The sequence below is a fragment of the Primulina tabacum genome, chromosome 5 (genome assembly GCF_025594145.1).
Source record: "Primulina tabacum isolate GXHZ01 chromosome 5, ASM2559414v2, whole genome shotgun sequence".
Classification (NCBI taxonomy): domain Eukaryota; kingdom Viridiplantae; phylum Streptophyta; class Magnoliopsida; order Lamiales; family Gesneriaceae; genus Primulina; species Primulina tabacum.
In genome coordinates, this window is record NC_134554.1 from 2,592,180 (window position 1) to 2,607,129 (window position 14,950).

The 14,950-nt window shown below is 34.8% G+C and overlaps 3 protein-coding genes across 5 annotated transcripts; all 3 read left to right on the top strand.

Annotated features, from left to right (window-relative positions):
* The first annotated feature begins 167 nt into the window (after window positions 1–167).
* Window positions 168–3,051, top strand: LOC142545448 (transcription factor MYBS3-like). Of its 2 annotated transcripts, XR_012820276.1 has the most exons (4): window positions 168–590; window positions 1,389–1,597; window positions 2,317–2,924; window positions 2,966–3,051. XR_012820276.1 is itself a non-coding variant. In XM_075652640.1 (3 exons), exons 1-3 carry the CDS (start codon window positions 329–331, stop codon window positions 2,818–2,820), a joined length of 975 nt encoding a protein of 324 aa, XP_075508755.1. In that variant the 5' UTR covers window positions 168–328; the 3' UTR covers window positions 2,821–3,051. The 2 variants fall into 2 exon arrangements, 1 of the variants encoding a protein (XP_075508755.1); XM_075652640.1 differs by having other exon boundaries at window positions 2,317–3,051.
* Window positions 3,052–4,791: 1,740 nt separating this feature from the next.
* LOC142545449 (ethylene-responsive transcription factor ERF039-like) lies at window positions 4,792–5,688 on the top strand. Its single transcript, XM_075652641.1, has one exon. The coding sequence runs from the start codon at window positions 4,855–4,857 to the stop codon at window positions 5,554–5,556; it is 702 nt and encodes a 233-aa protein (XP_075508756.1). The 5' UTR covers window positions 4,792–4,854; the 3' UTR covers window positions 5,557–5,688.
* Window positions 5,689–7,337: 1,649 nt separating this feature from the next.
* Window positions 7,338–13,990, top strand: LOC142545451 (uncharacterized). Of its 2 annotated transcripts, none has more exons than XM_075652642.1 (10): window positions 7,338–7,478; window positions 9,141–9,200; window positions 9,292–9,331; window positions 9,873–10,051; window positions 10,157–10,195; window positions 10,331–10,417; window positions 10,503–10,563; window positions 11,569–11,693; window positions 13,554–13,645; window positions 13,734–13,990. In XM_075652642.1, the coding sequence occupies exons 1-10, from the start codon at window positions 7,431–7,433 to the stop codon at window positions 13,846–13,848; spliced, it is 846 nt and encodes a 281-aa protein (XP_075508757.1). In that variant the 5' UTR covers window positions 7,338–7,430; the 3' UTR covers window positions 13,849–13,990. The 2 variants fall into 2 exon arrangements, with proteins under 2 accessions (XP_075508757.1, XP_075508758.1); XM_075652643.1 differs by lacking the exon at window positions 7,338–7,478 and adding an exon at window positions 7,610–7,629.
* Window positions 13,991–14,950: the final 960 nt, after the last annotated feature.

The window sequence follows — 14,950 nt, forward strand, 5'->3', positions numbered from 1 at the left end:
AATTCGAATCTCGAAAACAGAATAAATCCATATTATCCAAATAGGCCAACAAAGCGCTTGTTTCTTAATTTAGTAGTTAATCATCTTATCCCCATCATTAATATTATTATCTCCTCCTCCTCATATATATATATATATATATATATATATATATATATATATATTAACATTTTATTTTCATCCGATTCACTCTGCGGCGGAGGCTTGAGCAGAACGAAGAGAAACAACAATTTAGGGACAATTGGTTCAGTAAGCGGCGGATCATGTGATAAAGATCCGATCTTTTTCAAGAAAATCGGACCAATTCTTTTTCATTACTCCGGATACAATGACCAGGAAGTGTTCTCATTGCAGCCACAACGGGCACAACTCGCGGACTTGCCCGAATCGAGGGGTGAAGCTTTTCGGGGTCCGATTGACTGATGGGTTGATTCGGAAGAGCGCTAGTATGGGTAATTTGAGCGGGACCCCTCAAAACGGTGTCGCGAATGATTCACCAGCCGATACCCCTGACCGCCAGTCCACCGCCGATGGATACGCGTCTGAAGATTTCGTAGCCGGGTCGTCTTCCAGCCGGGAGAGGAAGAGAGGTTTTATATTTTTATGTGTTTTTGGAATTTATTTTCCCTCTTTTTTGTTGTTTTGGATGTATTATGTTTATTTTCTTGCATGGTCTGTGGATTCTCATGTGATGATTTTGCTGCTGCATGGTTTGTGAATCATATGGTTTTTTGTTGTCTTGAATTGAAGTTTGGATGTGAGAGAATTCCGAGTTTGTTTTTAATCTTGAAGAAATTGATTTAGTAGCCGAACAGAAAAGGAAATGGGAAAAAAAATAGAAGAAACTAAAATGGGATTTGGATAATTGCATCTCTCATTTTTATCATCGAATTTGTGAAACTAATTGGATTGTTTTGCATGCGTGAATTTGATTTTTTTTTTATTGCAATTAAGCGAAGAATCAGTTATAGAATCTGATCTCATTGATTTTTTTTCCTGGATTTCCTTGTTCTTTGATATGGATTTTTGCTTAGCTTTGATCTGCATCGTGAGCTATGTAGAAATTGGAAATATGGTCGAAATTTTTTTAAGAATTGTTTTTTACGGGATTGTGTTTCAGTGGATGTTGAGGACGTGTTGACGTAAAGCATCTAGGATTTTTCGTGTACAAAAATTACTGTAGTATTGTAGTGGAAGGGTTAGAAGTTGTTTCGAGGGTGTTGAGGATTGAGAAGCGTGGGAGTGATCTTGCTACTTCAAATCACAATTTGTGGGGGAACAATAAGAATGGTCTAACACGAGGGAAGTCCAGATTCCTTTCCTGATCATAAGTTTCCTTGCTTACTCGACATGAAACAGAGCATTCTTTCTTTTTGTCATTTATGCAGGTGTTCCATGGACAGAGGAGGAACATAGGATGTTTCTGCTTGGGTTGCAAAAACTTGGTAAAGGCGATTGGCGTGGAATTGCACGGAACTACGTAGTTTCAAGAACATCTACTCAGGTTGCTAGTCATGCCCAGAAGTACTTCGTAAGGCAGTGCAATGTATCTCGGAGGAAAAGGCGCTCTAGCCTTTTTGATATCATCGCCGATGAAGTATGTATTCCTTTTTATCTTTGTACATGTAAATTATGCATTCGTATTTGCTTGCTAAACAAGAAACAAATTGTGATTCTGGATCACCTTTGCCATTTGAATGTGGTGGATTTTTTACTAAATCTTCATGGTCATGTTGCTTATTTTTATAATAATTAATATTCTCAATGAATGTTTTGACAAACATACTAAGAAAGTTTTTTTAACAAAATATCTACCTGCAATACACGGGAAGTAATTCAAAACCGAGCTGTAGTTCTTGGGGGAACCAGGGACTCCATCACTTTGGCTTATTGGTTGGCTACACAAAAGCTCTCTATGATGCGATGAACGACTCATAGATGGAGTGGCACCAATACACTGAACGGACCAATGAAGGCTTCAAAAATCATGTTTATTCCTAGCATTTACCATCGCTGTACCTTGCTTTATTTCTTTTATTTTTATTCATTTTGTGTTTGTTTTGGTTGGATGAATATGTCTTTGAAGCGCCATTTGAATTCTATCCGAGTAAGCCATTACATTCAACACCATCCAACTTATAACACGCTAAAATCCAGAAAAATGGTTGTGACGTGGCGTCTTATTTTCTTTCAGTTTATTTTACCAAATCAGTTTATTTCCTCCCCACATGTATTGATGTAATTTTGTGTTGTTTTCCTTTTTAAAAAGATTGACTAATATATATTTGCCCTTGATTTTTCATGTATTTTCTTCAGTCAGTCGATACTCCAATGGTGCCACGAGATTTTATCTCAGTGAATCTTCCGCAAGCCGAGACCCAAAGCAGCAGCCTCACCCTACGACCTGTGGTGGATGAAGAATGTGAATCAATGGAATCTGCAAACTCCAATGACGTAGAAGCCGTACTTCCCATACCCCAGGGTTCACAATACGCCTACCCTCTTTTATATCCGGCTTATGTGGCCCCATTCTTCCCTATGCACTTCCCATTTTGGCCAGGATACAATGCTGAACCAGTAAAAGAAGAGGCCCATGAAGTGGTAAAGCCAACACCAGTCCATTCGAAAAGCCCAATTAATGTGGATGAACTCGTTGGAATGTCGAAACTAACCTTGGGGGAATCCCTCGGTGAAGCAAGATCATCAAACGTCTCACTTAGACTCGTCGAAGGCTCGGCTAGGCCATCAGCATTTCATGCTAGTCCGAGTTCAGGGAATTCTGATGTTAATCCCAGTGAAAACCCTATTCACGCTGTCTAGAAGAACGCATTCTTCCAGCATCGGCGACTGTTGAGATTGGGAAATCTCTTGTTAATCTCTTAAACTGTTATCGTGGTTTCGGTAAGTTTATAATTTTATTATTTGTTAGACTGTCGTAATAAGTCTGCATTTAGGGAAGGAATAGGTTCAGGAAGTGTGTTGTGAAATTACTTGGATCTTTCAATCCCTTGTATTCCAGTTAAATTGTAACTTACCGGGATTGATTTCTTTCGAGACCCCTCTAAAATGGATACTTGTTTCCTGCGCACTTTCTTTACAAAAATACCCAATTTATTTAAAATAAAAATATAACATAAAATCTATTTTATAAATTTGTAACTTATTTATTTATCTTTGTCTATATTATTTAAAAGTTCAAAAATAACTTAAATCATAATGTTAAAATATTTATTTTAACTGTGAACAACATGTGCGAATGAGCGTAAGTTTACATTAATTAATGGAGTGGATTTGAAATCCATCCGGATAAATCAAATATATTCGAAATCACCTCAACCCAAACAGGTAAATTTTGTACCGCTCTAGACCCCCATATTGTTTATTCTTGTTCACTTGTACGTACTAACACATCATTCTTGTTCATTCTTGTTCAACACATCAATCCATGTAAATCTCGGCAGAAAAAATTCGAATTCTTCGATACTACCTCCAGCCTGGAGGTCTTACAATTCGGAATATTGGATGCATTTCAAATTCTTATGTTTTCTAATTAACATTTGTATTCGCAAGGAAAAACAAAGAAGCCGTCAATCTATGTGCATTGCACTGAATAATGCTCTTAAAACCTAGCTAGTACTTTCAACCTATAATTTTAGAAATGAATCTGCTTGAAAGTAATGATACTTTTGGCTTTTGAAATGCATTTAGGGTTTATTTTGGTCAATATATATATAACAACTATTGCATCAATAATATTTACACCAAAAAAGAAGAAAAATGCAAAAACAAAGAAATTCCCTGTGGAAGAATAAAAGGTGCCATCTAACATTTTTCTCTTTAGGGATGAAAAAGATGTCAATCCCTTCCTTCATAAGCATTGTTTTGATTCTCCTCGCGAAAGCCAAAGAATAGTCAGAAAAAAACATGTGATCATTGTCAGTCTCTTCATATAATCCTTGATAGCATTTTTTTTAAGGCAAGTCCGTATTACTTTTACAAAATGGAAATATCAAATTTTTTTCTTTAAATGTAAATAAATATAATTTCTTTATACTTTAATGCACTTTAATTGAGTTATTGGTTTTTTTACATGTGCACACACTCCTTTACCTTTGCTTCTACGCGTATGTATATATAACAATTTAGTGCCAACATTCCAAGTTTAACAAAATATTCTCAATACAACATTAATGATATATATTGACAGGAAGAAGTTGGTTGGTACCAATGTATAAGCTAGTTAGCCTATAAAATTTTGATTTATGGATAAGTCTTGGTGATTAAATTGAATAAAAACTTTATTGGAATAAAATACTTACAATATGACATCTATATTCACAAATAATTCGTTAAATAAATGACGACTACATTTTAAATCAAAGTATTTTTTTTATTAGTTTATATGACATGCAGTGAGTGACCGAGACTCAGATCGTCTACGTCGTCAGTTTCCTAATACTTTGAACATTATATATTCATGTCATCACTCATCCACTCATGCATGTTAATGAAAACCTAAAACCCTAATATTGTATCGCATGCAGTGAGTGACCGACACCTAGGTCAGTTGAAATTTTGTTATATTTTCATATATATGTTTTGATTTCGAAATTTTCATTCTATGTTACAGAGAAAATATTTGATTATATAGTACGAAGTGACAATATGTAGTGTGGTACGTGCATTGTGTAAATTGCTTCACTCCAAAGAATACTGTCCTATACCGATGAAAAAGCGAGACCTCAAAAATATAATAATAAATAAATAAAGGAAACTATCCCATCAGAGGCATTCCCCAGTTCTGTATAAAAAAACAAACCATCTTAAGTTTCCTGCCCAGATTCATCTCCACTAATGGATCATCAAGTTACCACTTCTGATTATATGCAAGAATCCGCCTTCGCCTCTTCCTCCTCCGCCGGTACCTCCTCTCCATTCTCTCACTCCGTATCCAAGACTGATTCAGCAAATGACCTTTACTCGACACAGAAAACAAGTAAAAAGTATTTGAAGAAGACAGTTTCCAAGAGAAAATATCGTTGCGACGAAAGAAACAATCCTCAAACCTATCGAGGAGTTCGCAGACGAAGCTGGGGAAAATGGGTTTCTGAAATCCGCGAACCAAGAAAGAAATCAAGAATATGGCTGGGAACCTTCGACACAGCAGAAATGGCGGCTCGAGCCCATGATGCTGCCGCCATTGCTATCAAAGGCCACTCTGCTTTCCTCAACTTCCCAGACTTAGTTCACCAACTCCCACGCGCTGCCTCCAAGGCTCCCAAAGACGTCCAGGCCGCTGCCGCCGAAGCCGCGCAGCTGGTGGCCGTTCCCATGGCTGATTTCGACCGCACAAATGATCGCTCGCCTACATCTAACTTCGATTCCAATTCTTTCGCTGAGCACGACGACATTTCTAGTGTGGATGATGCTTTTCTTGGTTTGCCGGATCTTATCTTAGGCATGTCATTCCCTGCGGTGCTGGCCGGAGGTGACGCCAATATTCACGGTGAATTTTCGCCGGAAAATCTTCTATACGGAGACTTCTTCTATATATAATAATTAAATTACTTCCCATTTTATTTGCATAGATTCACAAATAAGTTTATGCATGCCAAGTGTTAATTATGCACGTACACCGAAATATATATGTGTTCGTTTCATTGTTTATTACCGAGTTAAATATTTCAGTCGATCGAGTTAATTTTATCTCTATTATATATGCATGAAAATCTCTATGTAGCAGCAGAAGGACAACTGATAAATCTGGAAATTTATTTATAATTTTTTATATTAGTAGAGAAATACCTTGCAAATTTAAATTTGGAGCGTCCAAATGATTTCCAAAATCGACCCCAATTACAAAATTATACGATATAAAGGGAAGTTTAAAGTTTAAAAATGTTATTACACAAAATTTATCATGAATTTGTAAGAAAACATTTTCCCTCTTAATCGCTATATCAATCCTTTTCATGACACAAATATTGAAGAAATCGATCGAGCCGAGACAAATACATATATTGAAAGAGCTGATGTTGATCCCGTGAGAGACATCTTTCCACAGTACTGGAAACATCAAACATTATGATGTTGCCTACTATTTTTCAATTTTAATGATCCCAGGCATCTACAAATTGTATCCACAATTAAAAAGAAAAAAGATCCCAAATAAAAAAAGGCATGGATTTATCTAAAGTAGGGTGTACCGGTATATTGTGCCGATGGTTATTTATTTACAAAATAAAAAGCTTTTGATTTTAAACACATTTCTTTGGAAAAATAACTACTCGCCAATTTGTAACTGCGATTTGTCATATCTTTCATTTTCATTCTTTTGAGCTGGCATGCAATGATTGACGTTATATGTATATTTTTTTTATGCCTTATTACTTTTATCTTATTCTGATCGGGTACGAGAAAAGACGAGTGCATGTGATATATGATAAATAATAACAATCACACACAAAATTTATCGTTTCCATCGTCAATTATTACATAATAGTGATAGATTATATTGCAAGTAAAAGTTCTCATTATTGGCTTTTACTGATACTATTTTAGTGTCTGATAAAATAAGATTGATATTTGATAATATTTCATGTAATTTTATTCAATTAAACTTTGTTTTGAAAAGCTAAAAAATAGCTGAAAAAGAAAAGGTGAAAAAAAGAGGGAGAATAAAGAAATATCGTCTTCTTGGTTGGGAAACTTAGTTTGGAACACAAGCTGAACAAAATATATACAATCTCTTCGCATTTCATTTTTCCTTCCTTTTCAAAATTCTCAAATCCGAAATCAATTCCAATATTCATATTTCATATGTGGGTAACAAAGATAAAAACACAAGTACTCGTTTCGTGTTAGTTAATTTTTTTTTTAAAATAAATTGGATTTCTAAAATTTTTTTTGTAATTAATTGGATTTATGTATAAGGATTAATTTTTGTAGTTTTTATTTAAATTATTTAATTTAAAACTATAAACATTTAATATTTGTAAACCTAGGTTTACCACATTGCATGGGACCATCATCCAGACCCTCCACGTCTAATTTGGATTCTGGAACCAATAAAATACCGCCACGTCACGAAGATGACCGGGTATGAACCGCACCGTCTTCAATTAAAGCCCATAAATTATTGCGAAATTATCAAATTGCCACCGTCTTATTTTCATTCAGAACAGAAAATTCAACATTTCAACACCAGTGGTGGTGCCGAAGGACACATATGGTAACTAAAAATTTAATTGGCTAGTTTCATTTTATATAATAATAATTAATATTATTATAAACATAAAACGCTTCCAAAAAAAAAAAGGAAAAAATTTTGTCAAAAAAAAAAAAAAGGAAAATTTCGAGGAACAAGGTATTTATTTCAATTCCTTGATCTGCATATTGTCAGCTCTCCGATCCCCCGCCTCTCGGCGTCAATGGCAGCGCCATTCTTTTCAACACCTTTTCAACCTTTTGTTTATCAGGTAATATCATTATTTATGCTTAGAAATGTGTGAATGGTTATTTTGAATACGATTTTAGAGTTATATATGCACCTGTTGGTTTGGATTTTTTTAGTCAATTATCTCAATTGCACGTGTTGTCGATGATGCTGAGAGAATTTACTAGCAGCTGGTAAGACTTGCTTTCTCTTTTTAGTGATGCAATAATATTCTTCTAGAATCCAAGCCCTGTCGTAGGTGTGTTTCCTTAGCTTGTTATCGATTCTACGATTTCTGGCATCGAGGGAGGTTGTGGAATAGCAATATCTCGTTTCAGCACCGTTGAATTAAATTCAAGTCGATTTAGTTTTCTACTGTTCCAAAAAACTCCATTCCATTTTTTCTGATTGATGATCCGTTGTGAGAAGATGGTTCAAATTTACTGGCAATGAACTTTACTGAAATGGATTGTGTCTGAATCAGCTTTATCGCCCGTTTTATGCTTCTAGCTGACTTAATTTGTTGTGCCTATCTTTCTTCGCAATTGTGCAACTGAGAGAGTCCGTTTCTGTTTGATGCCAATGATAGACTACTAAATGTGGTGATTACTTATGCCGAATCATAGTTAGCAGGCAAAACTAGATGTTTGTGTATCGCCGCATTATGCTACGACATTCCAATTACAACATATGCTGCTAAAAATGATAGATAACATAGGCAGTAATGTGTAATTTACATTAGAACTAATGCCACATGGAGATATTATCGAATCAATCTTGGCTTTGTGCTTATTTTGATTCTATGAATTTTGATGGAGTGTGCTAAACTGAAGACCCTTTCTATGATAACCTGCCTGGTGACAAATGAGCTGGTTCTAGGTACCAGTATGAGTAAGAGACATATGATCTATTTTGAACTTGTAAATTGATGTTGTGCGTGATGCAAAGATTATATCTTTCTCACTGTTATTTCCTTTGTATAAGCAAAGGAGAACGAAAAATGAAGAAAAAGTAAAGACCGGAATTCAATAAAATAACGTTTTTCTTTGGGGTACTTTTTCTTGCTCAAAGTCGAGAAACTTTGATTAATTAATGCATTTGAGTTTTCAATTTTGGATTGGTAATTTTTGCGGGCCAACTCTCTTTCAGGGGATTTGGCAAAAGGTTATCATAACATGTGATATGGGTAATGGGATAATATGAAATGTTGTTACTCCTCCGTGGCGATGTTTATTTCATGTTATTTTTTATGTGGACTAAATATTTTTGACATATTAAGGTACCATCAACTGATTTCAAGTTGAATTGTTGACTTGGTGTATATTTTGTATTAAATTTACGGTTCATAATCGATACATCTGTATGTATGCGTATACAACTTGATTGTCATTCATTGTAGAACTGAATGTGTATAGGAATAGTGAAAAAAAGGGTCTGTCATTCCCAGCTCATTCCCTTATACCATCTTCTGTTTTAGGGCTGTGATATAAAAACCTTTTGAGTTGAAGGTCTCGTGCTTATTGTGCCTGTTATGTGCTTGCTTTGTAAATATGAAACCATTGGTTTGGGATACAAGGAAAATACGCAAGTTCCTGTAGAATGTGCAAAAACAGCCAAATTGTCTTACTTCTAGTTCTATTATCAACTCAGATTTCCATTTTATTTTGGGTGTTTGATTCATTGCTCATGTTAAATATTGTTTCAGAGCCCGCAAGATGCTGTAACACCTTTTCAGATATTGGGCGGCGAAGCTCAGATAGTTCAGGTAATTGTCAAGCTTCTTATATTTACTCTGTTGTTACAGAAGAAACTTCACATTTGATTTAGTTGGCTTTCCCCTTTTCGGTCCTCCCTAGATCATGTTGAAGCCGCAAGAAAAGGTTATTGCAAAGCCTGGTACGCTCTTATTTCTCTTCTGTTGGTAGCACAATCACATGCTAGTTCAAGCTCAATGAGTGTACTTTCTCTTGCTTGAGGTCTTCCATCATCTTGCCTAAAACTATGCATGCCCAATTTTATCCCTGACCTTAATGTTTCACCTTTCTACAAAGTTTTTTTGGTAAGGAAACTGCATCAAACTTAAGATGTTTTTATATTGGAGTTTGTTTACTCAAAATTTATGTGTTTTGATGTAGTCTCCTTACCATCAAAACTTTTTAGAAAGGCCTAAACTGTACTTATTTATGCATGATGTAGCACAGGTTTTATCGTATAGGATACTTTGCACAATTGTATTATCAACTTTTTTTTAGCTTCTAATGTAATTATTTGGAAAAATAATTCTGTTGAAAGATGTTGTGTTTGCATTTGGTCGTCGTAAAAAAACTTTGGTGTAAATGTAACAGTACTTGCTGCTAATTTTTTAAATCTAATTGTTTAACTTATATTCTGTAATTATTTTGCATCGAGATGCTTATATTAGATTGATGTGGTGCAGGTTCCATGTGCTACATGTCTAGTTCTATCCAAATGGAAAATGTCTATATGCCTGAAAATGAAGCATTTGTATGGCAGTGGCTTTTTGGAAAGTCTGTTACAAGCATTGTTCTTCATAATACAGGTTCGACAGATGGATTTGTGGGAATAGCTGCACCAACTCTCTCGAGAATTCTCCCGGTCTGTTTTGGCATCGAGAAAATTGTTTACTGGGGAATGGTGTTGTTTGTTATTAACACGATAGTCTGTTCAGTTTTCTTTTTCTGATTTGCCTTTGATATGCAGATTGATTTGGCCTTATTTGGTGGAGAAATGTTGTGTCAGGTGTGGATTACCGACACACGATTTAATTTGATGTGGATTTAAGTATCTCTTTCCTCTTATCAATCCTTTTTCTAGGTCAACTTCTGTTCATCACTTCATTGAATGATAGTATGACTTGACTTGCTATATTTTTAGCCAGATGCATTTCTTTGCTCGATTAATGATGTCAAAGTAAATAATACAGTTGATCCGAGGGCACGCAATGTTATTACTAGTGCTGAGGTGAGGTGGCTCTTTTTTACGGTTTTCTTGCTTTTTAAGCTCATTGTTTGTCATTCATATGACAAATATGATTCATAAATATCAGGGATTTTTAAGGCAAAAAATATCTGGCCGAGGGCTTGCGTTCATAGCCGGTGGTGGCTCTGGTATGCCTCTCTAAAGTGCATTTGTTTCAATGAGAATAAGGTTTTTCAAGGAATTATAGCTTTTCCACTCCATATGATGAAGATGTTTGAATCTAGTCGATGTGAATTTTATATGTTTTGATCTTTTTGGTCCCCTCGAGTCTCCCTTTATGGAATGATTGTTAAGTAATTCACGCATTCTCTTAAGTGGGAGCAACATATAGTTGACACCTGACATCCTGCCCTGAGCTAATTGTGTATGAGTGACAGAGAGGGAGCAAGATGATAATTAAATTCATCGGTGATGCTGTCTTTAAGCTCCTCAGTCATCTCTGCTGGATAGCTAGATTCAAGTGGTTGAGAGGAAAATGTTACAGAAGTTTCTTGATCATGGCTAAAAGTTTAGTTGACATACTTGTTTGTTAAGAACAGTGAAGTGTTTTGGTTTGTTGTATCCTTACAGTAGTTTTATTCTTTGAGAAAGCCTAATACATTATGCACTTACTCAATGACATGTAAGTTTGCACTGAATTGATAATTTGATTACGTTTCAGAGTTGATCGTTTTGCACGATAGATTAAGAGAGTTCTTGATTTTTTTGTCAAAAAAAGAAATATTAAAGTAAAATCAGGAGAAGTCTAGATGATTGCGATATCTCATTTCTTCAGCGTGTAGCGAGATGATTTGCTTGTCAATCTATGTTAAGGTATGGAAACATGGCTTCGTATCTCAGATTTCTGATATAGGATGGTAGTGAAACAAACCAGATGTCATGCAATTATGATTTTTACATGAAGTATTTTGTTTCTCGTTAAGAACTTCGATTCATCCATTTCAATGTACAAGAGTGAAGATTGATTTTATTTGAGAGGCTTGATAGTTTTCTGGTCATTGACTCTTATGTTCAACTCAATATTGCAATATGGAAGAGGCAATTATAGTTAGCATTACAATCATAGTTTTATTGCTTAGGTTCTGTTCCTATAGCTTTTGTTTGATAGTGGTCCCTTGCCTGCTGGTTTTTAGTCGTGCAGAAGAATCTTGAGGTGGGAGAAGTGCTTGCAGTTGATGTGTCAAGTATTGTTGCAGTTTCAGGATCAGTCAATGTACAGATCAAGTATAATGGTCCCATGAGAAGGGTGATTTTTGGGGTGAGTAGTATTTGCATAATTTTCTTCCAAAACATATATGGATCTCGAATTCTTGTGGATGACATTAATTAGTTTATTTCCATTGTTATTTCTGGAGATCTTATTACAATTGCTTCCTGATGCTAATTTATGTTGAATTTGCTGAAATCCTGTGTGCAAAAGCTCCTTATATTGCTTTCATGTTGGAAATGATACTATACCTACTAGTTGGAGGGATTTTTAGTGGAAAATAAAGTCTATGTGGTTTAGTGGAAACCTTTTTTTTCCTTCCAGATCTGCCAGACAGATGTATTTTCTAAGGTTTCTTTCAGGGATTTTACTGGTTATGGTTCTACTTGTTTCAATTGAAGTGTAGAAAGCAAAAACTTGGTCATGTCATATTGTCTTCTTCATGATATTCGTCAATAGGATCAATGCTGAGGGAGATTATTTCTTTGCCTTCTTAAATATACTTCACTTCAACAATCTTCTTTATTTTTTCTTTTGTTGTTGAAATAAATGACATCCCATGGATGAAACAAGAACAAGATTGGTTTGTAAGGAAGTTGTGGTGGATAACAAAGGTAGAGATAAGCATTATAATGATTTTTTTTTTAAATTTTGAAAACATTACTAAAATATTATCTTTCCACTATTTTTGATTTTGTATGTACAGGTTCAGTCTCTTTGTCGTGCTCAATAGTTTATAGTGTTTGACATGATGTTGCAGCAGGACTCATAGAAGTATGTGGATAGATATGAAGTTTATTGTTCTATGAAATTAAACATGGGAGCTGAAATTTCAAGACAATAGGTTACAAGTGTCTTGCTAATTAATGCACTGTAGCAGTGAAGATACCATGCAGCTTTAATAACTTGAGCTTGATGCTTTGCCTCACTGGAATTCAATATAACTTAGGGTGCTTGGATTGATAGAAGCCATGTCAAATCCATTTGATTGCTTGGATCATGGATGAGTTCATGTTTGGGGAATTTTAAGTCCATCCCTTTGTTAATTTATGTAGATGTAATAATAATTTAGATAGATTTGAAACACACCCAAAATGACATTTCAAATCTCTCTCAATTTAAATCAGTCCATCCAAGTGCTACCTTAATATGTGGTTGTGTATCAATTACAGAGTCTCATGTTTATAACTTCTCTTAATATGTAATTCGGGCATCATTTGAATGTTACATCATCACAAATCCAACTCCAACAGTACTAGGCAGATTAGGTTACATGTAATGTGAATGCCTTTAGATTCTTGGTTGAGTTTGTGATAACTGTATGCACATGCGCCTGCTAAGAGTTGCTCTGGGTGATATGAATTTTCTGAAGTGTGATTCCAAGTAAATGTTTTCTGAGGTTATGCAGAACTTGGTAGTTTGAGAATGATTTTGAAACATTAGTTATATTTCTCCTCATTTTTAAATTTTCCTTATTGCCTATTCTGTATTGTTTTATAGACAAGACTAGGTTCTTTTTTCATATTTATTTAGTTCCAATTCTACTATTACTTTTTACAAGTCATATGATGTTGCAACTGATGCTTTTGTCAAGTCCCTGACATTAATCGAAAGCAATTTTCTTCAGATGCAATCTGTTTGCCCACCATTTTCTAGACTTCTGTACCAATTGATTTTCCATTTCCTGTTTCATGATCATGAATGAAGCAGAATGATTTTTGTCCTAAATAAATTGAAAATTATTTGTTTTTTATGTATACAAGCATACCTTATGGGACACGATATAAAATACAATTGTGGAATAGAAGAAAAAATGTTGTTTGCATATTTTCCATTTTTCTTGAGGATATTGTATTTTATGTGCTATTTTTTTCAAAGCGCTGTTAACTATTTGTGCTTTTTTCTATTCAGGGTGACAATCTAGTAACAGCTGTTCTAACTGGTCCCGGTATTGTGTTCATCCAAAGCATGCCCTTCCATCGGCTCTCTCAACGCATTGCTAGGTAATCTTGATATCTGCTCAATTCCTCGCACATCCTCTCGCTTTAACCTTCCGTACAGTTATTGAGTTGCTTGGTTTTTGTCTGACAGGGCTGTTACATCCCCAAATATGAGGGACAATCCAAAGTTTCTCTTTCAGATAGCAATCTTTTTCTTTATTGCTTATGTTCTAGTTGTGTCATCGCTAATCTTGACGGACATATGATGTGGTTGCCCTCTTATTTCGATTCCTTCACTTATTTTTCCTTTACTTGAAATCTCACTTGTTTCGTTGAAATTAGATTAACGTTTAAAGATTTTAGAAATACATAAACATGGTTGTAATCGAAAATAGTTTTTGGACGAAATTGTATCATATAATTATGGCAATGTAGAAAATATTATAAGAATGTGTGGTTACTGTTTTATTGTCTTTGTTTGGAATTCATCGAGTCTAAATGTAAAGAGTCAGTATAATTGACTATTGGCGCAGTATTTATGGTTTTTATGTTTGTGTATCGATTTAAGTAAGCTAACGTATGCTCTCAGGAAATTTTTTTGTTTAATATAAAATATTTTAACTTCAAGTTCGAAGTTGAGTTTAATTTGTTTTGCGCGAGCTTAAGCATCAGGTAGGATATAATTTTTTTTAATTAAGTGCACCTTTTTAAAAAAATAATGAATATATAAATTAAGTGCACTTTCGAGGGAAAAGTCTCGGTTTAGTATGCAATGTTTCCATGTTCAGGCTCAAATGTTTCGTACTCTGGTAGTGTGGTGGACCAAAAATGTACTATTGTTATTAGAACAAAACAGGGTTACTGATTTTGGGATTAAAAGATTAGCCTATGGAAAAAATACAATGACATCTGCAACGTAGCGACGCCGTTGCCATTGCATCTTCTAGCTACCACAAGTCTAGTATAGCGATGCACGATCTTATCTCATCGGGGATTTTGAGAAAATTTGCAAATTCAACCAGGACGCAAAAGAACTTTGATTTTCAAAATTTCCCAAATTAAAGATTCAGCAAAATAAAACTTAAAATCAAGAAACCATAAATAGTCAAAATAGGAAATTTAAAATTCTTAAATTTCGCAAATTTTTTCCATCCGTCGATCCCCAACACTATGTCGCGGGCTTCTCAGTTCTCACTAATTAAAGTCTAGTACATATTTTTTTCTCCGAAAAAGAAAATAGGGCTCGTGATTTGGGGATTTTGAGAATTAAAAATGTTTGAGCATCATCTTTTTGCTTATTTTAGTATAAAATGTAACGAAATGAATGGTACTTGGAAATTTTTTGCGACATATTTGGCCCAGAACAAA